The 22036-nt window shown below is 41.6% G+C and overlaps 1 protein-coding gene and 1 long non-coding RNA gene across 2 annotated transcripts; one reads left to right on the top strand and one right to left on the bottom strand.

Moving 5' to 3' along the window:
* The first annotated feature begins 3404 nt into the window (after positions 1–3404).
* Positions 3405–10308, top strand: LOC116653367. Its single transcript, XR_004307028.1, has 2 exons — positions 3405–4166; positions 4689–10308. It is a non-coding gene; the product is annotated as an uncharacterized LOC116653367 (long non-coding RNA).
* ZNF330 (zinc finger protein 330) lies at positions 10182–20440 on the bottom strand. Its single transcript, XM_015861073.2, has 10 exons — positions 20324–20440; positions 17319–17448; positions 17057–17076; positions 16872–16942; positions 14823–14902; positions 13934–14060; positions 13114–13218; positions 12241–12287; positions 11518–11635; positions 10182–10875 (listed from the first exon to the last, which is right to left on the bottom strand). The coding sequence occupies exons 2-10, from the start codon at positions 17436–17438 to the stop codon at positions 10601–10603; spliced, it is 963 nt and encodes a 320-aa protein (XP_015716559.1). The 5' UTR covers positions 17439–17448; positions 20324–20440; the 3' UTR covers positions 10182–10600.
* Between the last annotated feature and the right edge of the window lie 1596 nt (positions 20441–22036).

The following is a 22036-nucleotide window of genomic DNA, read 5'->3' as shown; positions in this document are numbered from 1 at the left end:
GAAGGATGGTGTTTCAGTCAGTCCTGGCAGAACAGATCAATTACCAGTTTTCAGTGGAGTGCATCTTGATGTCGCTGCCTTTCTCCTGCAGCTGTTGACTGCCTGTGCTGTAGCTGCTCTGCTGAGCAGAGCTCTCTCTGCCAGGTGTTCAACTATTCAGCTGGTGCTTCAGCATATTTTCTTCTGCCTTCCCTACAGACCTGAAGGGCAGGAAAAGGCCCTGCCAACTTGGCCTGAAATGGATTTGGACTGGTGTTTTCAGGGCTATTCGGCTGCAGGTTTTTGTTTTGAACTCAACTCAGAGGATGGAACAACAATAACAAGAAAAAAACCTCTCAGAATGCTTTCTTTACATAGGATACCTGAAACTTGAATGAAAGCAGAATCTGGGCATTAAAAACGCCAGATTCAAAAAGCTGTTGGCACTAAACATGGTTGATCAATGATGTTTTGTTGCTACAATGAGAGCTTTTACTGAAGCTGTTTCCCCTTGATCTGCTGCCAGGGACCGCAGCAGAGGTCTCTGAGGAGCTCAGAATGGAAGGCAAAGGAGTCTGGAGGAGGAATTCCTTTGTGATAGAGACTACAGACTGAGAAAAACCTCTCAACCATGTGCTGCAGCTACATTTTTACAGCCAAAAGCTCAGTAAACATTAAAAGCAGGCAGTAGGCTGTTGAAAAGAAAGAATACTCAAACCTCAGATGCACTTTTCATAGTATTCTGGCTTCAGGTTTCATGAAATAACAGGGGAAATGAAACACATCTGAAGACAGTTAGTTACCTCTCTGCCTTTCCCTCCACACCGGGCATACTGGGATTTGAAAAGCAGATGAATTTTTAAGCAGCAGTTGCCCAGAGTATGGACTCTTCATTGCCTGTTCAAGAAAAGATATGATGGATCAGGAGTTTTACCCTAGTAAGGAGTCTTACCCAAGCACAGCAAAGAGCTTGTTCAGGTTAGTGTGCCTCAGCTGGGCACTGACCCAGGTGATCACCACATTACAGACACAGTAAGTAAGATGCTTCCAAAATCTGATGTGTTCAGTGCACTCCTGGGAGGCAATCATGTGGCTCCTGCTCTGAGACTGATATTCCTGGGGTGCAGCATCCTGGTCTCCTCTTCTGCTGAGGCTGAGGCACAGCGTATCCAGTCTGGCTTGGGCACTTCTGGCCAAAGCTTCCGTTCCTGCTGTGAGAGGTCAAGAAATCAAGGCTGCAGCCTTACAGCATCAGGTTGGATGCTGAGAGACAATGTTGGCCTTACTATGCATGATGTGATCTGCGTGCAGAAGCACTGCACCTTCCATTGGTGACAGATACAGTGGGTACTCAGGCAAATAAAGCAATTCCTCAGAATCCAGCTGGGTAAGGTTTTGGGCAGAAAGCAGCAACATACTCAAGTCAGAAGTCTACCAGCTCTTGGGCACCTCAGGCCCATGCTGCCCCACACAGATGTACTCAAAGTGGTGCCCTACCACTTGGCCTGGCTTCTGCCTACTGCTGGGACTCTTTGCACTCAGGCAGCTGAGAGCTCATGCAGTGGCTTTAGGTGGTTTTGTTTCTTCTTTACAGCTCATTCAGCTGTTTGAACAGCTAAAACCATGCTTGTGAGCTGCGCAGTAGGTGTACTCCATGCCTCTCACTCGGTAAAGAAGCTCTAGGAGTTAGCACAGCATCCGGTGTGAGCAACAGTCACGTTCAGAGAGAGCAGGACCAGACCACAGTCATCACAAAGACTTAAGTAACCCTGTCCTTCCAGTTCTGCCATGCATTTTTTTAATGTGGGCTGTTTTGTTTGTGTTTTGGTTTTGTTCTGTTTGTTTTTTTTTAACTTTTATTCTGGAAATAAAGCAGATGCCTTTAATAACCAAGCAGAACCGTTGGGTGCTGCGTCACTTAAATCAGAACAGAGAGAGGCCAGAAAACATCTCTCCCTATGAAAACTTTTGCCTTATCTCTAAAGTAACACATTTTCCCAATCTAATAAATATGAAATGCATCTTAAAATGACTATATTTCGGGTTTCTGAAATTCATGATGTCTTTAGACTGTTCTCCCCCTAAACTGCAACATAATTTTAGTTAATAAAGGTTTATTTTGCCTTACAGTGCAGTCCCATTGAGATCCCTCTCCTTTAGAGGGAACTGATTTGATTTTTTAGCTGCTGGGGTTGAAGGGGAGGACAAACTGGAGAGGAAGCAAGATTCCTCTTGTGCTTTGCCTTCCTTTCCAGGCACCTAAAATGGAGACAATGAGTAAATCTTTCCCATCTGTGTCTGAATGCAGAAGTAGGTTACGCTGCCTGAAGCAATTGCAATGACTCACTTGCCACTTTTATAGAACTCTCTGCTTTATTAGTCTTGTGCTGATAACTTTATAGTGTGTGGATTAGCGATGTTGGTAAAGGCAGAAAATTCTGCAGATCTGCTGGATCTTGTCACTTGGGCTTATTTATATCAAAAGCTACAGTCTGCGTGACTTACAGGCACAGATGAAAAAACTTTCAAAGATGAAAGCTTTCACCCTTTCAGCCATGATGGAACAATTCATAGTGGCTAACAGAATACAAGAGTGAAACTGCAAATGTCTCTGTCTGTGGTGGGAATAAGACCAAAGAGCAGGGATCTCTGGTGCAGTCACATCTCAGGATTAAGCTGAACAATTGTGGAAGACATACAGTTCTCACACCTCAACATATACAGCAGACCTGGGAAATCCTCCCCCTTCCACCTCTGCTCAGTCTTCCAAGTCACCAAAAGTACTTCCTTCAGTCAAGCATGGCATCAATTTGCTTTGATGGCTGGCATGGCTGCATGATGTTGCATGGCTGCATGATGTTGCATGGCTGCAACAGCAAACAGCACAGCTAGGGTGCCAGAAGTATCAAATGGAGATGGCAATGGAGGTCTCTCACTGTTTGTGAAAGCTGAATTTAGTAAACCTTTTTGAAGATTGGGCAGTTAGAAAGGATGTATTTTGTTGTTCATGAAGTAACTGCTGGAAGACAACATCAGGTGTCTCAGCACAATGATTGCACTGTTCCCTTTGTCTGAAGGATAGGTGGTTATCCTTTGCTTATTCCCTACACTAAGCACAAAGGCAATCCATCCAGAACCTTAAATGAGGGTTTCTTTAGACCATAATCACTAATAATATCTCTGCATATATTCACTAATTTTGCATCTCAGGAGCTAAGAAATCCTGTTGTTTGTTACAAGAAAAACAAAACATGCAAAAGTCTTTTTGTGCTGGTCTTTCTACTTAGCATCAGACAGGGACACAGTGTGCCGCTAGCTTTGGTCTGCCAGGCTCTGTGCAGAGGTATTGCTTGAGGGAGAACATGGTTCTGCAAGCAGCAGGAGTGTGTGTTCTCTGCCTTGGGCCTTGATTAGACTCAATTCTTCAGGCAGAAATGGCTCCCTGGAAATCAGGCACTGGTGCTGGGCTGAGACTGCTGAGCTAGGAATTGCCTTCTGTTGCTCCCAGCTGCCAGTGATGTGTAAATAAAAGCAAATTATACTTGGGCTCTCCGTCACGTCCCATGCTGCAAAATCAAACCACAGGACATAGAAGTCTCAAGTACTAAATGATCAATACCAGTGCCAGAAGGAGAACTGACATGCAAGAAAGGGGAGAACAAAGGTGTTATTGCCAGGTGCAGCCTACAGATATCTGAACTCCACAGCTGGCAACCAGCAGACAACCCCAGGAGCTCCCACAGCCTCAGCCAATGTGTCTGAAGACCACTCTCACTCAGCCCACAAGCTTCATGGGCTCATCCTAGCACAGTCAATGCTTCCTGGGTATTAGGCTTCAATTTAAGGTAATCTAACAGGGAGTAGGTGGCAGCACGGTTTTTATCAGGAGGTGAAAGGTCTGAGATTGAGGATCGCATCCCACAGTGTCTCATACAGCAGGGAGCTGGTGGGCTGGAACAGGCAGATTCAGGAAAACATACACAATACCCATCCTTTACGCGGTTTATTAAATTTGGTTTGACAGCTTTCCATATACCTCAAAATGCCAACACTGTAATTACTCCAGTAAAGAGCACAACAGATCATTTGGCTTTTGTTTTCACTTCAGGATATTCCACCAAAGGAGCTGAGTTTGGCTGGAAGAAGAATCCCATGTCCTGTGGCTTCGCGGGTCAGATCACTGATTGGTACGAATGGCACTTCTCTGTCAGCTCCAGCAACTTCTGTCACCCCAGGATGTGCTCCCCCGCTGGGCTGCAGCTTACAAGGCCAGCAACAGAGCAAAGGGGAAGACCTTTTAGCATTCTGTATGAAGCTGGGAGCAAACTGAGCACACGAGAACCAAAAATCTCCAATAGAGTAATTTCAGACATGTTTAAGTGGCATTATATGTGCTGTGGTTCATTTTTGCTCTTAATACTTTGATACAGCTGTAATATTTCTTTCAACCCTCAAAGACAAATTGCTGCATAGAAAAGACCACGAGGTCACATTTTGGTTCTGAGATAGTCAAACTAATATATTATGAAGACATTATAACAAGTATTAGTATTTTCATGATCCGCCATCTAGGGTCAGTAGAAAATATGTATCATTTGCTAATCCATTTTAGATACAATGAAATAGCATAGCAGGAGGGATGTGTCACTTCCTAAATATGACAGATGTTACTTACGTTTTACACTGCATATTTTTTTCTTTTGATGTAGGAAGAGGCAGGAAGGTGCAGCAGAACTTGGGAGATGATCACATGGTATCTGCAAACATTCAGAGGTGCCATGGAGGCTCATTTGACAGCAAGACAAAGGCTGAGGTAATGAGAGGGCCTGCTGATGCTAGAGATAAGCTGCAGAGAGACCATGCTCACCTTGCCTATCAGAGCAGGCCCTCAGGAAGCAGGTGAAGAAGGTTATAAATGAGGGAGGAGGGCATTAGGAAGCCATGATCTCTGATCCAGAGGAGTGTTATCTGAGGTCCTGTTCCAGAGTTGTTTTCCCCAGGGGTAAGTGCTGGTAGCTTTCTACAAGTGTAGCTGGTGGCAATGAGCAGTGGTGCTTTGCGGGCCTGGGGAGGTTGGGGGAAAGCTGGAGGTGGAGGGTGCTTTCCATGTGTGTGAGCTCAGGTGCTTTTAAGGGTGGCTACCATGGGCCATGTGAAGTTCCTGTTTCTGCATCTCGCAGTCTTATGGCTGAGCTTGGGGTGAGATCTGTGGTGCCACAGCCATTAGGAGTCCAGGGAATGGTACTGTGTATTTGCATTCTAGAACTAGCACTGTTTGGGTGTGGGTTCACTCTGCTGACTGAAACTTACTAACTTGAGCTAAGGTCAGAAATGTACCTTGCTGGAATGTTTTCTTAAACTGTGAATATCCTGGTGGCTTTGTAAAGTGTATGATGAAAGAAGAGTTGTCCTTTGAAAGTGTGATAAACTCAGAAGGTACCTTCTATGATTTATGTTGGCACTATCTGGTTGGAAATCATTTATTGTGGCAGATCAGAGGATTCTGTTTGTGTAGCGTTAGTATGTAAATGTCATGATAGGATCTTTGAAATATACATTGCGTCAAGCAAACAGGGAAAATATGCAAGGAGTGCAATTTGTCATCTGGCTTCAAATTATTCCTTATGTTTCAAGTCCAGTCATGGCGCTTGTGTGTGCTAAATGTCCCTTAAAACACTACATAGTGCTTCTTGTGAAGTTCCCTTGGAACTGTGAGTGCTTTGCCAAACACAAGCCCCAAGGTTAAGCTCTGTGTAATGCTTCTTTGGCCTGTGCTTCCAGACTTAAGAGGATGGTTCAGGAGAAGCCAGTTGTGAGCATATGGTATTGTTTCTGCAGCCCTCTGTTCCAACATGCTCAACATGGCTTTGGTTTTCAGCAGTTGATACTGTAACATCTTTGTTTACCTTTTTGATGCTGTCTCTTTTTCTCACTTAAAGCTACCCTGACAGGTTTTCTTCATTTATTTTAATAAGGGAAAAATATTGACAAATACTTCTTATGAAGTTGCAGATGCAGTCTGTTGTCCCTGTGGCAGGAGTGAAAATGCCAGCTTAATGGGATTCACCTTAGTAGGAGTTGCTTTTCCAGCTAAGATATGTTTCAAGGCTGATAGAGGCTGTAGCATTTGAATTTCTGCTAGCTTCCAAAGCAATCTAGTGTAAGGTCACATTTCAGTTGTTACCATCTTGAACTGGCAGAAGAGCACAGTATTTCAAATGGATGCTGATGTCAAGGCTGAGGACCTTGTACACTTCTCCTGCTGGTGGGAAAATCTCAAAGGGGTTCATCACTGTCTTTGCTATCCAAATAAAGTGCTGAGCTCAAATCAGGCTGCAGGCAGCCCAAGGGTTATGTGCCCAGCTAACAGTGAGGGACTTACAAGAGAATTAACTTTGTGGTGCCAGAAATAAAACAGCAGGAAGAGCATTGGGCAACTATAGTAGGAAAATATTTGCATTACTTCCTGAAGAAATCTGAGAGGTCTTCAGTAGTTCTCCAAGGAAATTAAAATAAAATTTATTCAATGGTTTTGTAAAGTGAAAATCAATCTGAAAACCTTCAGAAGATGTCATGTAACATCATGGTAAAATCAGAATAATGCTTAAGCCTGTAAGCACTCAATATTGATCGTTTCATGAGGAAACAGAAGTGAATTTGCAGTGACTGTTAAGGCTGGGGAATCCTTTGGAAAAATCACTGTGTGGCTCCAAAACTGGGGTTAAAAGGATTGTAGCAAACACTTCAGCGTTAAAGGAGGGGGTGGGGGGGATATAATGATAGCTACAAAAGGTTTTCTCATTGCATTACAAATGTTTCTCTTTTTTTTAAAAAAGGGAAAAGCTTGTTACTTAAAAATAGGATGGTTGTTAACAGACAGCAAAGCTGTGTGTTTATGGGCAGCTTTGTTCGGTCAGATGTTGAGATGTGATTTTATTTTTTTCCTCCAAATTGCATTGGTATTTAATCAAGCAAATAGCTGTGGAAGATAAAGAACAGGCTTGCAAGCCCATCATTTGTTCAGCAAAAGGAAACCTATGGCTTTTTCATGGAATGATTCTCATGTCTGTGACATTCTTATTTATCATTATTTTTTATGTCTATTTTGGCTTTGAAAGCTTAAAGAGAAAACTAGACCCTGCTTCAAATTTCAGTCATGTGGTAGCTAATTACAGTACGCGTAAACTTAATAAAGAAGTGTCATTAGCTATAAAATATATTTACTCTAGAGTTTCCCGGGTATGAGATGGAGAGGCCAAGCTGCTGAGGGCTGTTGCCAACTGGATCACTCAGGCTGTGATTTTGTTAATTACTGTGTTTTCTATTTACATACCTACAAAGCAGAGATGATAAAATTCGTCTGTCCCCTAATTGCCTTGAGCTTTTAGCAAATATTTATTGGCTACCTGTTGACTTTCAGGAGATGAATAATTACATTTCCACATCTTGTTTAACGTTTACAGAATTATATCCCTTTTGGCTTCAAACAGCTTCCTTCTTCAATCTTGAAGACATCTTATTAGAACAGTTAAAATTTAGGACTCGTATATTTATGCTGATGATAGCATATAAATCTCATGTTAAGCTTTGTTCCATCTTCCTCATTTAAGCTTCTCCTTGTGCTTTGTTACTTATCACCTGTTGGCAATTTAACTGTATATACTGTAGAGTGTTAAATTGCTCCCACCTGGATAAATGGGAGCTTGGCCATTGGTTCCTCCAGTCCTGGGCTCAGAACCTTGATAGATGCATGCAGTGTCTACACTTCCTGGCTCAAGAAATAGGACTTTAAACACTTCGAATCTCATCCTCTGGTTCTCTGCAGCTGCTACTCTGCCTGCTACTGCTTCATCAGCTGGCAATTGAAACTGTTTGGTACATTACAATGATCTTCACATAAACTTGCTGGAAACAAAACCAGTCGCTGCAACAGGACTGACCAAATGACTCCCAGTCACTTGTACTAAATTACACCTGAATACAAATGGAAATACATTATATCCATAAAAGCACCCTATGAATTCATAATGAGCTGGCGCTGTCACCATTATAACTGTGATGCCAGAAAAGAGCTCACAGATATGACCAGAACTCTTGTTTATTTCAGGGACTACGGACACAATAAATACTACTGTATTTTTAGCTGCAAACTAAAATGAAGCACTTCCTATTAAATTAAGCTCTAAGTGCTTATTCCCATGTTTTTTAACTTCACTGAATAAGCAGATAGGATGAAAAAATGCAACCTATAGCATCATATCCTGCCTGTCCTGTTGCAAACAACCAACCCCATCTGTACAAAATGTGGTCGTGTTTGTCTCTTCCAGCTTGAATCTACTGGATTACTTTAAAGCAGCTTAGAACAGCTTGTTCTGACCCTTCAAATGCCAGCTACCATAGTTCTAATACCTTGGCTCTGTTTCCAGTCCGGTTCGTATTTGAATAGTATGAAGAGCAGCCCAAAGAGAAATTGCAAATAAATGCCTGTCCGCTGAGCAGTGACCTTGCTAAATTACAGCAGGTATCCTGAGCATCTGTGCCATGGCCTTCTCTTACTGCAGCATGATAGGAACATGCATTAGCTCAGGAGGACTGATGTCAACCAAACTGGCAAAGAAAGGACACTTCAATGAGAAAATTAATAATTCTTTACTCTGATTATGATGATTAATTCTGTTACATCAGCAGCTTTTGGCAGAACCAGTGACAGCAACAGATTTCATATGGGGAAAAAACCTAATTCAGGAGCCAAGGACATTAAAGTGGAATTTTGTGCAGTTAAGCAATGATATTAACAAATTACGCACAAGCAGCTATAAATTAAATATGTTCAGAAAGGCACGTTTGTTTCTCAATCCTATGTAAGACATTGCAGTGATGTAATATTATTTTGCGTTTGATACATTAGTCAAGATAAAAAGAGATTGTTTCTGGAATTGACCACTGGCAGATGGACTCAGCCATGGAAGTTTTTGGACCACACAAAGCTGTACATAAACTCTATTGTAGGTGCCAATTTCGCAACCTGGTAACCACTGCTGGACTAGCAAGCATCCTAATTCCATCTCTTCAGCTTTGGTTATGCAACCAAGACTAACCCAGCCCCCGTCAGGTATGGAATATAAGACAGGCAGGTCTTTGCTGGCATATAAAGCTAGCTGGCCTTTTTCTGAGGAGGACTTGGCTTTCAGGCCCTGTATTCGCTGGTTTCCTCTCAGCTTCTGAAGGCAAGCACTTTAAATGCACTGATTGGTTGCTCCCTCTCTAATGCAGTTTGTTTTCTTTCAGTTGTCATAACCAAGTTGCCTTGTTTGTCAGTTTGTTTTGTTTCGAATGCACTCCAACTCATGCCTTTTATGCATTTGGCATGAGGGTCAGATTCCTCAGTACCGCTTTGTTAGGAAACACTCATTTGGCAATCGTAACACTAAAAATTATCCCCAATAGGATATGCTTTATCAACCCATGACCCTTAGCTGTTTGAGTGAGAAACAACAGATAAAGTACAGAAGTAGATCATTTTGTCAATGCTTCAGATGTTTGACAGATTACAAGGACTAGTTCCTTTCCACTCAAACATGGTATTTAGAAAACTGGAGTAATGCTTTAGATGGCTGCCTTTTTATCTTCTTCATCTGTCTGCTGTTAAAGTCACTGTCTTCTCAGTGTTCCCCTGCAGGAGGAAACTAAAAGCTAGTCCACTGAATTACAAATTAGAATCACTTCAAACACTGGTGCAAGCATCACCACCTCAGCTCAGGCATACTGATCATTGGTCTTGTACCAATACATTTGCACAGAACCAAGGGCAGTTGTGTTTTCACCTTATTAGTTCATACACAGTGTTTGTTTCCCATTTCTTTTATACTATGTGCACAAAAGAGAGCTGAATGCTACGCAGAGAATAAACCAGTCTCCTTTTGATCTACTGAGAAACTGTGCAGACTTCAGCAGCACCAATACTTGTGCTGCAATAAAAGTTATGATTATCTGGGGAGGGAGTGCTGGTAATGATTTCAAATAACCCCATTGATTTCTGTCATGTACTAAAAACTACCACAAAGATAATGTTCAAGTAGATAGAGAACTACATTGATTTGCTTTACCTACATAAACTAATAAGTTATTTTAATTTCAGTTTACTCTTTGCGTACAACCTGCTTTCCAACTGTTTAGATACATCAATATTTAGAGACAACTCATTTGAGAATGCAGTTGACTTTTATTGTGGTAACCCCCCAGAAATGCAGTCTGCTGCCCAACAATACACTAATTTTATGAAGTCAGTTAACAAATACTGTAAAAATAACTTAATTTCTGATGCATAAATGGAAACAAGGCATTAAACCGTCACACTCAGTCACCGAAAGACAACATCATTTAGGTGGTCAGAGGAATAAAAAATATTCCCCCAATTTTCTCCCCCCAAGTTCCAAACCCAATAATGGTTTATATCAACAAATCTCACCTGGAGTTACCATAGATGTCCCAGACTTTATTGTCAACCTCTGATATGTTAAGTACCTGATAGAACTATCCTACTGGCATGTATACAACTCAGCAATAACGCATCTGCTTTGTGCAACCTCTCAAAAGATTCTAGCTCAATAGCATACTCAAATTAATCTTCAGGTTCTTCATAATGTGCATACCCACTAGCGTAAGTCCTCCCTAAACTCAAATTGCTGAATACATCTGTGGTCTCTGTATCAGAATCCTTCCCTCCTCCATCCTCATCTTCATCATCCTCTTCTGCTTCATATTCATCATATTCGTCATCATGATCACCTGCATCTCCAGCCTTGCTGGAGGAGAGGTTCTTCCAGTAGGCATCATAACCAGAAGCTCCATCTGCATCTTCGCCTCCAGTCTGGCGTCCAAACTTCAAAGAGCGCGCTGTAGGCAGAGAGAAAAACCATCATGCTCTCACCTGTCAACAGCAATTTGAGCAGAGTATCTGACATTTCTTTTCCATCCTTGTTCACTACTCAACCTTTTTCTAAATCTGACATTTTCACATTAAATCCATGCTCTAACAGAACCTTTCCACTACAAGCAGTCTCCTCCTGTGCAGCCATGTTTGTACAATCAATAACTGTCTCCAGAGTATGATATAGGTTTTAGGATGCCTTCAGTACTCTAGCCATGAAAAGTTGTAATTGGATGTGCTCCACAGACATGGCACGTATTCTGATTTATTAAAGCAAAGTTAAGAGGTAGATTCAATGTATGTCACCAAATGACACTTCTACATTCATCACCCTTTTTTTGGTAGATGAAATAAAGGTGTAAGTGAGGACTGTAATTCTTCCACGACTAAAATCTCGAACTAAACAAAAGCTTTGACTATGTCAGAATCAATTAAAGATTAAGTAAGACTCTGATACGCGCTTCAAGAACTACAAAACACAATGTTTCCCTAAGAACAGATGCATCAAAGCTTTGTAAAACAGCTGAAAATAACTGTTTTCTCATTGTTCCCATGCAGATAAGTAATCATCAGCTTGTGATGCTTGTGAGCTAGAAAAGCAGGCTTACTTGACATGCTCAGATCCTTTGTCTGCTGAGTTTCATGGCCGCATTTAGGGCAGGGAGGCTCTTTTCCCTTTTCCTGTTTGAAAACCTTACTTCGCACGTGATCATCACAAAAACAAGCCTGGAGGGTGAAAAGATAGTGAAAAGGCTAAATGTTTTAATCATACAAGCAAAAAAAATCAGCAAGAAGCCAGTGAAAATGTGTCTAACAGCAGCAGGATTTTCTGGGTGGGATTAAACTTTATTGAGCTCTTATCTGCAGTGGAATGGGCAATATGCACGCCATTTATGAAGTTGAACTACTGTGTTAAATGTCGTTTCACGGTTATCTGAGGAGGAGATTGCACATAGGTGATGATAAACAGATAGAAAAAGTAACATATTCAAGGACTGGGCTACAGTGCTGCCCATAAGGGGTCTGGCAAACTTTGGTTTACCTTGGCAAGCTTACATAAAATACATTTGGAGATGTACATCAGAACATAACTATGCAGTGACCTGAAGGCAAGAATGAGAGATTGAAATCTCATGTTTTGCATACCAGGGAGCTGGTGAAAATCCATGGAAAAAGAATAATTTGAAAGACAAAACTGATGTGATGGAGAATGGAGGGGGAAAAAAAAATAAAAAACTGGAGGGCAAGAAAAAGAAGAGCAGGCCTTGGTACCATCCCTGGAGGCTAAGAAGAACAAGTCAAAAACTGCAACTACTTGCAGTCATATTTACCTTACAACGCAGGCATGAATGCTGCCCAAGCCTGTTACAGGAAACACCTGTTGGTGGAAAAAATATATGTAAAACTCATTACTTGGAAACTGTAGATCTGAGGACGCTCAGAGCTTACAAACTCCAAACCTAGAAGTTGTTTCATATATTCCATCTTATCCTCAAGAAATGCATTTTATTGCATATAACTCTATATGGAAACCTATCTATACTAAAGAATTACAGCTGGCACACGAACTGTAAAAAGCAGCAGAATCAGTGCTCTCAAAATCTAACTTGTCCTAAAGCTTCAAACTGGTTTCTTTACTCCACTAGAGGGAGTACGTTGAAGGCAACCACATAGGAATTGGTAGCAGCACGAAGCTGAATAGTTACAGTGAATAAGTTACTCCTCAAAAGCACTATTTCATCTTAAGAAGTCTCTGTGCAAGTACTTTCTCCACCTTGCCTTACGCTTAGGATAATGACGCTTCTGTATCTGAATTAATTAGTATTATGAGTTCTCCATGTGAACAGGTCAGCAGTCAGAGTCAGCACTCTGTTTAAAACAGAATTGGAAATGCTAATGCTCATATATTTAAACATTTCTAGAGCATCTGTGCTTAATAAAAACTCTTGGGGTTGGAAAGTAATTTTCTTCACAGATAGAATGGGATTTAGACTACAACTGTATGACCACAATTAAAAGTTGATGTATTCTATAGAAGTTCAGGTTTTTAATTCTGCCTTTATACCAGGACTGTAGGCACTTTCCTCCAGTGGTGGCAAAAGGCAACACATACCTGGAAAAGGCACTGGAGATTATGCTGGAACACGGAGGAAGCAATTTGAGTCTGTTGAGTTTTTGATAGAGTCTACAAACAACCAACTTACATTTAAATGTCTCTGCTTCCAAAACTTGGCAGCTGGCTTGATGTTCAAACTGATCATCTTCACAGAGGAAATTGTGGCAGAAAGAGCAGGCAAACATTCTGCCTCCTGGAAGATATATCAAGGCAAAATAACCAGTAACAGGCATAGGTGCCAAGTTCTGCCCCACAAACAATTTAGGCAGTTATGTGACTTTTTTATTGCTGTTTTTTTACTGAAGACCAGTTCTGCCCTTTGTCTAATGCTCTAAGAAAGTTCTAAATTAGACACTAGCATCCACTTTTAGTATGAAAAATACTATGTTTCCTACAAGACAAGACAACATAAATATAGAACAAGTATTGCTAGTAGTTTATTTCAATTTGACTATGGCATTTTAGTGTTATTTAAATTGTATTGGATCTTCTCTCATCCAGTGTTGTTCCTTCCCACCCCCTCGCCTCTGATGCACGCTAAAATTATACTTGAAAGGATTCTACAAATGGTTATCAGTATGGTTTGCCAGGCAACTGAGAACCCAAACACCTGTACCAGTGCAGATGAAAGGGGTGAGAATGACAGAAAATTGCATGTTGATCATCAGATACGGTACTTAATTATGTAAAGCATTCAGCTGATGGGACAAGAAGTACATGTTCTTGGGCACATTTACATTCCCCACTTTGTAAGATCTGTTTTTAAAATGGGGAGAATGCCTTCCTTTGACTAAGTATACTAATCTTGAAGACCAAGAATGTAATGCTAAGTATATAGGTATAATAACTTATGTAACATGAGAGGAAAAGCATAATTTAGATTTTTTCATTAACTGTGAGCAGCCTACCGTGATCCCAGACGCTTCTTTCACACTCAATACATTCTGCGTCTGCAAGAGGGCAGATGCATGCGTGCGTGCTGAGACACTTCCTCCCGTGGCACACCCAAGCTTCACAGAAATCACAGATTGCACCCTGCAATTACAGAAAGACAGCATCCTGGGACTTGTACAATGCCCAGAGACTTATTTCAAAACCCTGTATCTTCCTCACTCTCCCTTCTCTCTGTGGGTTTATTCCAGGTGAACAAGTCAATACAAAACAATCAGTATCCAATCAAGCCACTTCAGGATTCTCCTTTTCTTTTAATTCAATAATCATTTTTGCAGGATTACATAAAATGAGAAACAACTTCTTTTCCTCCTTTTCTGTCTTTACCTTTTAAAATCTGTATCTTAAATTTTATGCATGGAGTTTGTCTTCTAGCTAAAACCTGAACTTTATAAATGATAGCCATTTTCAGGCCAAAGTGCAATTTGAAGGGAAAAAAAAAAAGAAAAAAGCTATAGATTCTCACAGCTGAAATCACTCCTTCAGATATTAAAGCACGTTATATTAGAGCATCAGGTCCATGGCCAGCAAAGACCAAATAATGCACCCGAAATATAAATGATACATTTTCATTTTAGTTAAAGTGCAAGATCGGAAGATCAACTACATAATTATAGCATTTAAGAAGCCTCCTCAGCCCACAGGCAACAAACTACCAGTTAGGGTCTGCAGGAGCTCAGTCTAAAAAGGAAAACATTACATTTTCAGTAATGCAATGGTAAGATGAGAGAAAAGTCTTAGTGTGCCATATGCTATTGTTTGCAAACCTTTTTTACCTTGTTTTAGAAAGATATGCATAGAATAATGTCACACTTGATAAAAAAAGCTGTCATTTTATATACATACCACCATTGCCAGCCCAGTACTGTACACACCAGCATGTTTTATGACACAATCTGAAGACTTCATCATGCATTTGGTTTTTCCTGAATAAAAAAAAAAGTAGTAAACAACCAGAAGGAAAATACATAAAAATAAAAACAGTGCTTGTATAAAAACAGATTTAAGCAAACATCTGAACTTATTGTATATCCAGCTAAAGACTAATGCAAAGAAATTTTGGCAACTTGTTAACCTCCCCGTGTATTTCACTTAGATCAAATGAATTATGGTCTGTTTTCAGCACCAGTGCTGAGATGAGGTAGTGGGTTGTCTTGCTGTATATTTTGAGGCAGGCTGAATATATTGGCAAGGATTTCAAATGTCAAAACAAGATAGTTAAGGTGTAAATTAAGGAACATCGACAACACTGCTGCTTGTCCCACCACAAAAGTGGCATGGCTGAGGACCTCTGAAAATAATACACATACTTGACTTGATTACTTACATGCTTAGATGCTTAAGCTTTTAATGTGTTATGTTTGTTTTTCAAAACAAATAAGAGATGGCAAAATAATTCTCTTTAAATGCAGAGCTTGTATGGGAAAAAAAGCCACGGTCTGCACTTCAAAGTCCTTCTGACACAGGTAAACAACTAGGGTGATATCTTTCCCCTAGAGTAAGTAGCTTTACCAGGAAGATGCTTACTTGACATGTAGATATGTAAGCAAAAATACCTGTTGCTAGTCTAGGTCACTGCACTGGGATTTTATCACTGGTTTAAGCTGACCTGCAACAGATCCCTTTGGTGTCTCTATTATTGCCTCCTTACGGGGGATATTCCCAGCAAACAAATTCAAGAGTTCATAAAACTAAATTCTACTCTGCAAATGAATCCCAGTATGCACTACCAGCAAGAGGGTTTTGATGCAATCAGATACCAAATGGTGCTGAGGAGTGACCACTGGTGGTCTGAGCTGGGCAGTATAATGTGGTGAGGATATTACTGGCTCTGGAGCAGAGCAATACAGCTGCTGGGCTCCCATCCTTCAGGGACTACTCGAGGAAAAATGACATTGGTTTATGAGGTCTGTCACCAACACTTGATTAAGCACCGAAGAGTTCTAATGGCCTTTGTGTTGGCAAACCCTGGGGGACTCAGCATCATTTTGCGGTGATTGGGAACACTTTTTTTTGAGGAAACACACTGCAGATTAAGATAAATTCAACATACAGGAGTCAACTTTGGACTGTAAAACAGACAAAATGTTTTTAGTACTTTACAGTGTGATGACAGAAGGAAGACTTATGAAGGATGACGCAGTGCCACTGCACGCAGTCAGCCTGGCTTCCAGAAGCGCTCAGTATCTGCAGGTTCCAACAAAGGCACTGCAAGCTACAGATGTCAGCAGCTTTGCGTGTCAAACTGCAAAACGGCCAAATTACTTAATGAAAAATGTAAAATCTGTGATGATATGTTGAAGTAGTGACACAAAAAAACGACTTCAAAGTACAGAATGATTATTAACCTCACCTTCAAGCAAGCTGCATAAATAGGTGTTTTAGCCTGATTCAGAACCTAGCTACATCACTAAGCGTCCTCCTCATCTGATTTCAAAGCATGCCACAAACAGCTTACAAAACTATGTTGGTTTAATTGATACTAAAGTGATCAGCAAGTATATCATCCCCAAAATGTAGTATTTATTGTGTCCTTTGGGCAGTCAGCTCTTATGAGCTTTGTTGCCACTAGGAAACAGCGCCCCCACATAAATCTAGGGGAATAGTCATACGTTCTCAGCCCCAAAAGGCAGTAAGTAAAATTCTTCTAAATATCAAATACTGAAGACAAGCCTATGGCCCAGACTTGCAAACCCTGGAGGGTCACAGGTATGTTCATTAATTTGTGTGATTGAGCAAGAACCTCTTCTTAAGGAGGATATTCAAAACAGATTCAAAAGAACCTGCTCTAAAAATTGCATAAGCACTTGAAGACAAAGGCACCTTAACTGCAGAGAGGTTGAAGACACAAAAGAAACAGAGAATAGCACGTTTGCATTCATTATTTCCACTTACCACACTGTGCACAAATGGGTAGTTTTTGAACAGAGTTGCAGAAGTAGCAAAAAGCTCTATTCTTCTGTCGTCTAGGCACATGGAGGGGGGGGGGGGGGGAATAAAATGTTAAAACAAGACCTGTGAAATGTTTGAGACTAACTAATATGTTAAAATATTAGCCTTTAGAAGGGAAAAACGCTTACCTTTGGCACTTGTCACATTCCTAAAGAAAAGAAATAAAACAGTGGTAATTGTTTTTATGTTATGTAGAACATGTAAAACTCAGAATTAAGTTCTGATTAGGAACCAAACTTTTTATGTGAGTACTACTACCCCTGATACAAATGTAATCTTAAATGTAAAGGACGTTGTTCTAGAGGTGCTATACATAGTTAATGTGCTACCACAAATCTTACATAATTTAAAATCAAGTATTGTAATACAAAATATTTTAGTTTATTTTACCATTGAAGCATTACAAGGATGTTTGGCTAAATCTATGTTGGCTCTTGAAGCCCTTATCTGCTTCTCACGTTCTCGACGGTTCTCAGCTTTCTTACGAGCACCAGTCTTCTTTTTAGGCATCTTTCACTGTCTGTGGGACAGAAAAAGGTATGTAATAAATACATGTAAGTACATGGATACAAATGACACAGCCAGCACTAAAACTAGATCTTGGAGTTCCCATCTATTAAATGTTTCATTTCCACTTGTTTCCTTTCCTGAGAGATTTTCAAAAGAACTCCTGTCCCCTATGAAGGATCGTGTGATGAACTATGAAGAATCTTGTGATCTGGAAAGGATTTTGCTGTCCTAAACTCCGTCCCTAACTATCTTCTAAGTCTTTTGCCTTTGAAATAATGCGCTTTGTAGGATTATTTGTGATGGGCCTCTCCCTTTAAACTGCCTTACTGTCTGTTTAATAAGAACAATACTCAGCTTATTTTCACTTCTCTCTTCTCAAGCTCTCTACTTCAACCAGTTAAAAAAAAATTCTTCAGGTAAGTGAGTCATGGTTTGCTGCAAAAGTGCAAATGGCACACTTTGGGAAAGCTTAGAAAGCAAAACGTTACTATTGTAGCTTTAAGAGCGATGAGAAAGGGATGTCTCAACCTGTAATTTATTGTTCTAGCACAATAGTAATAATGAAGAGAGATGAGCATACATTGCTTTAAAGGTGCCACTGATTCCCGAGAAGAGTTTATGGTGATTTAATTCCTCTGGTTCAATGTGTGCCTATTTCAAGAGCCCAGGAGGGAACCAATGCAAGGCAGTGCTGAGACTGTCAGAGAATCAGAGCACTGCACTCTTATCATCTCCACAATGAAATACACAACGTTCATGAATGCTTAATTTACTATGTGCCATTATTATCCTGACTTCATGAAATGGACGACTGAGAGATAAAATGTGTAGTCTGACATTAGAATTTCTCTTGTTGATGCTGGCACTCAAGTCAGGCAGCCTTCCTTAGGCTCAGTCTTCACCATCATTTCTGCTGATGTAACCGTTGTTGGCATCACATTCTAAACCAGGTACAGAGTAAACTTAAAAAGTGAACCAAATGAAAAATGTTCCCCCAAAGTCAAGATCTGTACAACTGATAGAGCAAGGCAATGAAAGAAGCAGCAGGGTTATTTGCTTAGCAACCATGGAAATAAAGCAGCTCATGAAGAGGCAAGGACCTCTCCACTGACATACAAATATGCAAAGAAAAAGAGCAACACTGCCTTATTAAGCATATTTGTAAAAGACACTCCCAAGTCTAAGGCAGATGCATTTCTTTGCGCTGTAGCAACCAAACCATCCATGCTTACAGATGATGTGAAAATTTGGCCATCCTTAGCATTTAGCTCCAAGTTTGGTACTTCACTACAGCGCCTGTGTTTTGTAAATCTGACTCCTCTAGCAAGATGCCCCAACAAATCTTGTGTTGCACAACTAGTCCACAATTCCTGCTCTTCCCAGTTTCATCCCTAACATCAAGCTGATGTGTAGATGTGCATGCTGGTAGCTGCAAGGACAGCTGCAGCATCAATAGACAGTGAACTGTAGCAGCTTGAATTTAAAAACTGGTATCGCTTTTCAAAAGATCTTAACTTTCCTGAGCAAAGAAACATATTGTCCTGACCAAATGTTAAAGTTTGATTTCGATAGCATGCATAAATCAGCTTGCTTGCTCTGCAGCATTCTGCACCGCATTTCAGTGTCTTATTATGTAGTCAAAATTGTATTGCTAAGCTGCCTGCTGGCAAGAATCATTATTCTAGAGTATGACATTTCTGACACTGGAGTTCAATGTGAGATTGCACATTAATTTTCTAACTGCTCAAATGCCGATTTAACAATAGAATCTAATAGTATTTATACCTTGGCTTCTTCACATTACTTCCTAATTGAAAGCACTGAAGAGGCAAACCTTCTTCATAATAAACACTCTTGGTGACTACTGAGGACACATACTATGAGAAATGCTGAAGACTGTAGCTCATTAGAAAGCTGCACTTTCAACAACAAAAATAAATGTCAGGTTCTTTTAACAAAGCCATCGAGTTAATCCAGGCTTTCAAACAGCAAATAGCACCCTATGGATTGATATTCTATCACTCTTCCCCTCTGAGCTCTCATCTTTGTTGTTGCCCTACCTCGTAGTTTTTTAGGGACCTGACTGGCCTTTTGAATTTTCTGACTAGAGCAATAATATTGCTATTACACCAGAAATGACAACAGTAAGAACTGTCCTTAGCTGCAGTTCTTTTCAAACTGCAGAATCACAGAATGGCCGTGGTTGGAAGGAACCCCGAGCATCACCAAGTCCCAACCCTAACTCCACAGGCAAGGCCACCAACCTCCAGGTCCAGTACTAGACCAGGTTATAGTGGCTTTCAGAAGTGCTAACCAGTTCCTACTGGCACTGTGTTCTACCTGCAGTTCTAACAGCCCTTCTGTAACCTGTGGCTGGAGGATGGCCAAGGAAATGTTTAGGACACTGTTTAGGACACTGGACACTGGTACCAGATGCTCAGACGGGAAAGGCACAGCGCCATCAGTGGGCTCAATGCGAGAGAAGTGCCGTGGGGGAACCAACCAAGCAGGTCCAACCAAGGAACCAACAGCTCCAAGGAGCCGCTCGTTTAGGATCCAGGCACTGGAACGACCCTGGGGACCTCTTGCTTAAGAGGTACTGAAGGCACAGTGACAGCCACGGTGCTCCCCTGCTCCTTTGCACCTACGGCTGCTGTCAGAGCACTCAGCACGCTGTCACGCAGGACATGGCAGGTCCGTGCCCGCTTCCCTTCCTCAGCCCAAGGAGATACGATCCTGCTGACCCGCACCCGATCTCCTGAGCTATCGGCACTTCTGCTTTTCTCCAAGCGAAGCTCTCTACTCTAAAGCAATCACTGTTAGCTTTCCAGCTGTTCCACCTAGGCCCCCAAACCGCGTCGCGTTCCAACGCGCTCATCATTCACCTCCGGAGCAGCCCGCCGCCGCCTCGCTGCCTCCTGCCGCACAGCCGGGCCGAGCTCGCACCGCGCACCGAGCACCTCGCTCCGCCGGCGGCACGGAAGCCGGAAGCAGTGCTCTGCCCGCCCGGCCCGCGCGGCGACGAGGGAAGGTTCCGTCCTGGTGGCTGTAATGCTCCGCTCGCCTCCCTCCCTCACGGGTATCGCAGGGATTTGCTGCCCGCCTTCTCTGTGTGTAATGAGCCTTTGCTTACGAATCGAAGAAATTGATTGAAAGGAGCTTAACGGCGAAGTTTTGTTATTGTTAAGTCAGGTATTCTTTATTAGCAGCATTGGGAAGCACTGGGGATATTTCCACCATAAGCGCTTCAAAGATTATATGATTCAGAGTCCGTTGTATTTCCACAGACAGTTACACAGACAGTTCATCAGTTACCCACTAAATAACATACACATGCCTGTTACTCAGGTAGTGATTTATGAGGTTTTGTCTTCTATTCCACGGTCTCTTCTGCAGTCTAGCATTCTTTTAGCACCATGACAGCCCAAGGAACAGCCTTTTACTTCATCCAGTGGTCTTCCTCCATCGTCTTCTGGGTGCATTTTCTTCACTGGCACACGCTCAGTAAGAGAATGCCTGTTATTCATAAGCACCAAAATCATAGCATTTGCTCACTCAGCACCCGGCCATTATTTCTGAACATCTGCTCATCCTTGGATAAGCGGAAGTTTGACAGCTTGTCTTTTAATGATACATACTGAGGTGCTGGAAGACAAGGGTTGGAACAGGCTGCCCAGAGAGGCTGTGTATGCCCCATCCCTGAAGGTGTTCAAGACCGGGTTGGATGGAGCCCTGGGCAACCTGGTCTAGGACCAGATCTGGAGGTTGGTGGCCCTGCCTGTGGCAGGGGGTTGGAACTTGATGATCCTTGGGTTCCCTTCCAACTCAAGCCATTCCGTGATACAGATGACAGAGAGAAGTATCTTGATGTCTACCTTTTGCATCCCCACCTACTCCTGGAGTGAGACAGTTCAGCCTTGTGTGGAGGCCCTGTCTGCTTTTGATGTTTTGTAAGACTACTTGTGTTGTCTTAACTGTTTAAATGTAGAACTTGAGCTCTGAGGGCATGTATTTGGTTTGTCAAGTCACCCAGTACGTACTATGAGGAATAAAAGAATGCTTCTTTCTAACACCACAGTAGTGTTAGAGTTTTCTTCTCAGATTCTGAATGACAACTTCATACACATTTATCTTAGCACATGTTTTTATTCCTAGTGTGCTTTGGCCATTCATGCCAGTGGGCTGGTTGTGTTGCGCCGCGCTGTGCTTGGTCACGCCTTCCTTACTGTAAGGTGGTTACTGGGTTTGTGTGTGATTTTAGCTTAAAGAGAGAGAAATTGATTTAGTGGGCACCACTGTTTTTCCAGCAAGTTACTTTTGTAGCTTCAGTGAGTCAGGGGTGTGTCTACCCAGGCTGTTTCTTTACTTGTTGTTCTTTTCCTGCAAGATGTTATCTTTACAGCAGGTTATTATAATTATCCTGGTAGCCAGTTTGCTTTCATGAAAGAATGGAGCTGCTAAGGAAAGGACCTGCAGATACATCAAAAGAAATTATCAGTCTTCCCATTCGAGTGCATTCTTACATAAGAAAACGCACAGATGAAGAAAGGAAGAAAGGAGGTATGCTGCCACTAGAATCTATAATGTTTGTGTTTAAT

Source organism: Coturnix japonica, chromosome 4 (assembly GCF_001577835.2).
Source record: "Coturnix japonica isolate 7356 chromosome 4, Coturnix japonica 2.1, whole genome shotgun sequence".
Taxonomy (NCBI): domain Eukaryota; kingdom Metazoa; phylum Chordata; class Aves; order Galliformes; family Phasianidae; genus Coturnix; species Coturnix japonica.
This window is presented reverse-complemented; position numbering and strand designations above follow the sequence as displayed.

Excerpts from the sequence above, each read along its gene's own strand:
- ZNF330 (XM_015861073.2), bottom strand. The coding sequence starts at position 17,438 with ATGCCTAAAAAGAAGACTGGTGCTCGTAAGAAAGCTGAGAACCGTCGA. Across the intron at positions 14,061-14,822 it reads GTACTGGGCTGGCAATGGTG|GGTGCAATCTGTGATTTCTG; the intron begins GTATGTATATAA and ends CTGTAATTGCAG. Across the intron at positions 13,219-13,933 it reads AAGAAGCGTCTGGGATCACG|GAGGCAGAATGTTTGCCTGC; the intron begins GTAGGCTGCTCA and ends TATATCTTCCAG.